Raw genomic sequence first — 5694 nt, 5'->3', positions numbered from 1 at the left:
TCCATATTTGACATAGTGATAATGACCTCTTGGGCTTGATGGGGAGAGGTGGCTGCCATCATTCACTGAGATAAGGAAAATTGGGGAGAAAAAAAAAGTTATTTTGAAATAAAGGGGCTGTGTCACCCTCGGACTCTGTCCTACTGACAAGCCCCGAATGCAAGCCACTGAATAACGTTATGGATCAAAAAACAGCTGAAACCATGGTGGGTACTTTTTTTTTAGTTAAGTTTTATTTGTGTTGTTTCATTTTCTGTAATGAAATATCCCAGACTAGATAAACATTCAACAAAGATACATCATAGGATGGATTTAATACAAATAAAAAAAATTCAAAACAAATGTGTTTTTTATAGAAAAGCTTTCTATCTTTATTGCTGCAGAGGAGGGGTAGTGGGTTGAGAAAAAAAAGTACAAAGTGACAGAATCTTTTCACAAGGAACAAATTCATTAGTGTTGTGATGGGAATGTTCTAGTCTACCATGCTTAAAACCAGTATTGCAAAATTATTTAAAAATATTTGAACTATTTTACATATACAAAATAGTACATATCCTTGGTTTGACTTGCCCCCCCCAAAAAAGTCTACCTCTTTTCTTCCCCCTCTAGTAACAAGAATAAAGGTTGCATGAAAGCAAGAGATGCATGGAATTAGGGAGAAAAATAGGTCGTAGGAGAAAAAATAGGATTAATTTTTATCCACATGCCTAACTTTGGAAAACATAAGGGAAAAAAAATTCTGTGAATGGTTTTCACCAAGTTTGTTTGGAGATCAGACCACACATCATCCACGTAGAATTTTTTTGCTGCAATACTGATTTTGTTCTTTATAAAAATGACTGGATGTTAAGTTGGTGTTACAGTTCTGTAACAACACAAATGGCAGCTTCAGAATTGTTTTTAGTCAGCACCATCAAATCTTGACTGGATCCCTCTTGTTCACTAAACTGCCACAGAAGAAGAAACCAGAAGCCAAAAAAAAAAGGAGCACCTTTCTGTTCTAAATTGAATTGGAAATAAGAATGATCATCAGGACTTATTTTTTCTAGCTTCTGTCCCTGCTACTGTGTGTTTAGTCCCCTTAAGATCATTAGTGTGAGGTAGCTTAAACTGGGGAAGTTCTAGATTGGTTGTTCCAAACTTCCTTGATAGAAAAAGAGGGCAGGCAACGTTAGATACTGGAGCAGTTAGAGTCTCTCAAAGTCTGCAAAAAAAAATCCACAAAAAAAAAGCCCAGATCAACTTGTACTTTCCACATTTTTTATATCAATTGTTCTCCATGTTACAGACTGGTTTTACAACATAGCACCATTTTTTTTATATTTTACACAGTCTCCTGCTAGTAACCTTTTTTACAGACTGGTACGGCATGAATTTTAGTAAGACCTGCGCTGGTACAATCCAGGGGAGGGCCTTCAACAGATATCAGTAACACTTCCACCTGACTTGACGATCTTACAGGAAAACAATAAATAAATTAACCGTTTTCACAGTCTGTCCAGCTAGGCCATGAAGTCCAAAATGTAAGCGTGTGGATGAATGGAGTGATGGATTGGATCAGCCATTCAGTGCAGAAGTCCTAGAAGTGATTGGAAAGTACTGAGGTCCTTATTATTTTACAAGAAGCAGACTGCGCCAATGTCAACACCAAATTCTTGATCTGAACCACCAATATCCAAAGGTGCAACATCCACAATGGGCAAACGGGTTGTTTTCTGTGACCTGTATTCAATGACTGTCTTGCCCCACTTGCCAGTATGTTTCTGAAAAAAGTAGAATAAAGATACTTTCAGTTTTCAACTTACAATGCAAATTCTTCAGTAATGATTGTGTTAACTTACATGCAACAACTTGTAAGTCTTTTTTCAAATGTTACTGAAAATTACGTCCTCCATCTTATTTATTCTGGTTTTCCTCCCCTAATGTTTCTTCAGAAGCCATAAAAGGAGGATTCTCAGAGTTCTGGTCACCCTTACTTTGTGTTAGCTGACAAGCCTGACCTTTGCAATTCTCAATTTCTTCCCATGCTCTATTGCCAGGTGTCAATTTTTATTGTCACAAGGCAGTCTATTCCTGTTACCTTTTCAAGGTGTCCCTCGTTCTCCCCAGGAAAGTTATTGTGTCCAGGTAACCATGGGGTTTAATTCAGTTCCTCAGAATGAGACTGCAGTGTTCTATGACTCGAGCTAACTGCCTTGTTAATTTCCCTATTCCGTAAACATGAGAACTGAAATTGCATGCTTCACAATCCAAGGCAAACAAATTTGTCTTTCATGCTGCACAGTTAAATTTAATGTTCTTATTAACTTTAATCAGAAACAAATCTCCCAAACATACCGTGCAACCATCTTCCAAGACAGTATATGTGAACCTGCTGTTTCCTTCAGCTCTGATTTCAATGTCATTCGAGCCTTGCAATAGGAGGGCCTTCTTCAGATTGCCAGAAGCTCTATCCATGTAGGCAATGCTGTTCTTACAGTGATAGGTGATGTTCTGGGAGGCCTCAGTAGACAGTAGACGCAGGAAAGTCATCTGGATGGCAGCAGTGTTGGCTGTCAAACTACCATCGCCATAGCTGAACTGTAAGAGAAGAGAAAAAAAGACTCCTTGAAGAGTCTCACAATGCATATCATATCTAAGCCTGGAAATGAAGGACCAGGGAGGTTTCAAGTTAAATCTGCAGTCTGCTGATCTCTCAGCTAATGAGACACTACAACTGCCCTTTGTCCAGCTGACATTTAGAGCAGGAGAAAATCAATTGGAGTTCTTAATCATTATCAGGAGAGAATCAATAAGACTACCTCAGACAAACTATCACATTGTCGAGGGATGTGTGAAAATCTAAAGCTGTTAATGCAATGGAGGGAGAAGAGCAGCAGCTAGTCCTAATGGTAAAGGTTGCATGGATGAATACTGACTAGGTTTCAAGGTGTGAAGATGCCACTTCTGGTCAGCATGAATGAGATAGACATTTAAGAGACTTGCCAAAGTCACTTGGGCAGGGTTAAAATCCTAAAGGAAATGAGTCAAAATTTAGGAAATGGGAATCCAGAAGGAACTGCTTCATTCAAACTGTAATTGACAGTGTGAACAAGTTCAAGAGACAACAGTGTGGGTTATTCTTTCTCCCTCCGCTTCTCCTGAAGGTTTAGCAGGCCTCGCATTGGAATGCAAATCCCTCCCTAACTAAAGAGTATGAAGACGACTGCAGTGCCCCAGTTGAGATCAACTCACTCAGCGCAGAGTGGGCCACTGGATCTGGTGGCTGTTTGATCTGTATTGCTAAAATATTCAACAGATAAACTGACCCAACCACTGATTGAACTTAGCAAAGATAAAAAGAATATAGTGACAATGCAGGTAGACAGCGTCTGCCAAAGAGAGATGTGTATTTAATGTGACTGGTCCCCTGTTTCTATAAAGTTGAACATTCTATTGTAAAAGTCCTGAAGTAGATCACCTGGGCAGACAGCATTTCCTTTTGGTGTGAGGGAAGGTTTGCACTAACTCAATGGATGATACATATTCAGCATTAATCACTTTTTTTATTGTTAATCTCCATGCAAGAATTATTCAGGTACTTACGTGGAAACCACCATTCATAGTCTCGCCAAACCATACATGCTTCTTGTCTTTTCCCTTGCTTGTCCACCAGTTCTTGCGTGGAATGCTCGTTGGGTTGGGATAGACGCAGGTCTCACCAGTTTCCATGTTACAGAAGACCTTGATGGCATCGAGTGTGCAGCCCTGGTTAGGATCGATCCAGTAATCACCTGCGACATATTCGCAAACTCAGAAATAGTTGACACTCCACACCATTCCATGCTGGACACTTCCATCCACAAAGCATGCAATTCAGTTAAAACGCTGATACAGAATGTGAACTTTTTAACCGATTAATGTCATCTGGAATGAGACCTTAGAAACAATTTTCAAGTATTTATTTTTGTTTCAGTTAAATTAATTTAGAGAGCATATATTGCAATATGCAAAAGATCAGACATTTGAAATATTGAGGTGCAGTTGGTTTGCTAGATCCCAGCAAGGTGGCTGCAAAGATGCAGCTGAAACAATTACAGAATTCTAACAATGTCACTAAAATTTACTGCGAGTGCTCCATCTTAGGCAATTCTGCCGGTATCATTTTGGATTTTCACGTCTACCTACCGCTCTTCCAGTCTGAATGACAAAGTTTCAGGTCTCGGCAGGTACGAGCTGGGTTTTTCTTGCTTCCTTCTGGGCTGCGGATATTTTCAATTTGGTTGTTGAGGGATTTCAGAGTGGCATCAACCTCAGCATCATGTTGGCGCAAGAATGGAGCAGCCTGGTCAGCCCGGAAGTATCGGAGTGGGTCAGGAGCTTTCTCAGGTTGCGACAGGCCAGCGAAGGCAGACATATCGATACCAGGGCCTGGAGGACCAGGGGGACCAGGAGGACCAGCATTACCAGGAGGACCCTGTTGGGAAATATCCAGAGTGACATTAAAACATGTGACACAATAACTTGAGGGGGGCGATAAGCTCATTAGTCACGGGAAACAATAAACTAGGGAAAGAACCTAGAGAATTTCAACGGTGAGGAAGTGAGGAGAAGAGACCTTATGATACTCACAGCAGGGCCAGTTTCACCAGAACGCCCTCGTGGGCCGGGCGGACCAATGGGACCAGTCAGACCATTTGCACCATCCTTACCAGGTGGCCCAACAGGACCAGGAGGACCCTGCAATGGACAACAGCAAATGCTGTTAGAAACCAGTCATCGACAGTGTGCTTTCATTGATCCTTTGTTCACTTTAAGTTACATAATGTAAGTAAACTATTGAAAAATTACTCCTTGAAGGGGGTGAAGACTCAGAAAATAATCCGCTGCTTTTTATATTTTATTTAAATTTGTGGTCAGAATGTGGGTGATGCTGACAAGGCTGAATTTCCTGCCTGTCCCTAACTGCTACAGTGGGGGGTTTAATAACTGACTGTTTGACTATTTCAGAGAAAAGGCAGCGATTTGAGATTAGAGACATGTGTAGACGAGCTCAAATGGAGCTGGTATGATATCTTCCTGAATCAGCCACAACTTGGTAGCTTCCACAGTGACAGCTCTTGAGAGCAAACGTAGCTCACTAGATTCTGCACCCATGACTCGATGCTGTAATTCCAGGATGAAAGTATTAGGCTGGAATTCACATCAAATTATCTAAGTTAAATATAACCTCATCTTTGAATGCTGAAAGGAGCTGCATGTTTTGGAGAAGCATTTTTTTTTTGCAGTTATTCTTCAGTGGAAGGTTTCTCATGGTGGTATTTAGAGGATATCGTTATTAAACAGCTATCTGAATACTCAGGATATGGCACTGTGCATTCTTATCAGTCTTTATGCAGAGTCCCTGTATTGGAGATGCTTTGTGTTTTTTCTAAAGCAAACCTAGTGTAAAACTGAAGGCAATACTTACGCGAGGACCAGCAGGACCAGCAACACCAACAGCACCTTGATCACCAGGAGGACCCTTGAAAAGAAAGAAAACAGGAATCTTGTAGTTACACTGAAAGTGAAACAATGGAATGAACTACATAAAATAATGAATGCAATATCCACAACCCTAAAGTTCTTCCTGTTTAGGACAAACTCTCACAGATCAGGTGGGCTCCAGCAGAATCCATCCCTTTTCTCTGATTTACAATTCACACTGGGAATAAG

At 40.6% G+C, this 5694-nt stretch overlaps 1 protein-coding gene across 1 annotated transcript in view; it reads right to left on the bottom strand.

The window, feature by feature from the left end:
- Positions 1–244: 244 nt before the first annotated feature.
- LOC109925232 (collagen alpha-1(II) chain-like) overlaps positions 245–5694 on the bottom strand; it is a 77645-nt gene continuing 72195 nt past the window's right edge. The window contains exons 43-48 of the mRNA XM_048618838.1: positions 5450–5503; positions 4612–4719; positions 4168–4456; positions 3586–3773; positions 2338–2580; positions 245–1763 (exon numbers count right to left, since the gene is read on the bottom strand). Of these exons, the coding sequence (XP_048474795.1) occupies positions 1617–1763; positions 2338–2580; positions 3586–3773; positions 4168–4456; positions 4612–4719; positions 5450–5503 (1029 nt within the window). The 3' untranslated portion in view covers positions 245–1616. The remainder of the gene's footprint in view (positions 1764–2337; positions 2581–3585; positions 3774–4167; positions 4457–4611; positions 4720–5449; positions 5504–5694) is intronic.

Source organism: Rhincodon typus, chromosome 41 (genome assembly GCF_021869965.1).
Source record: "Rhincodon typus isolate 14 chromosome 41, sRhiTyp1.1, whole genome shotgun sequence".
NCBI classification, from domain to species: domain Eukaryota; kingdom Metazoa; phylum Chordata; class Chondrichthyes; order Orectolobiformes; family Rhincodontidae; genus Rhincodon; species Rhincodon typus.
This window is presented reverse-complemented; position numbering and strand designations above follow the sequence as displayed.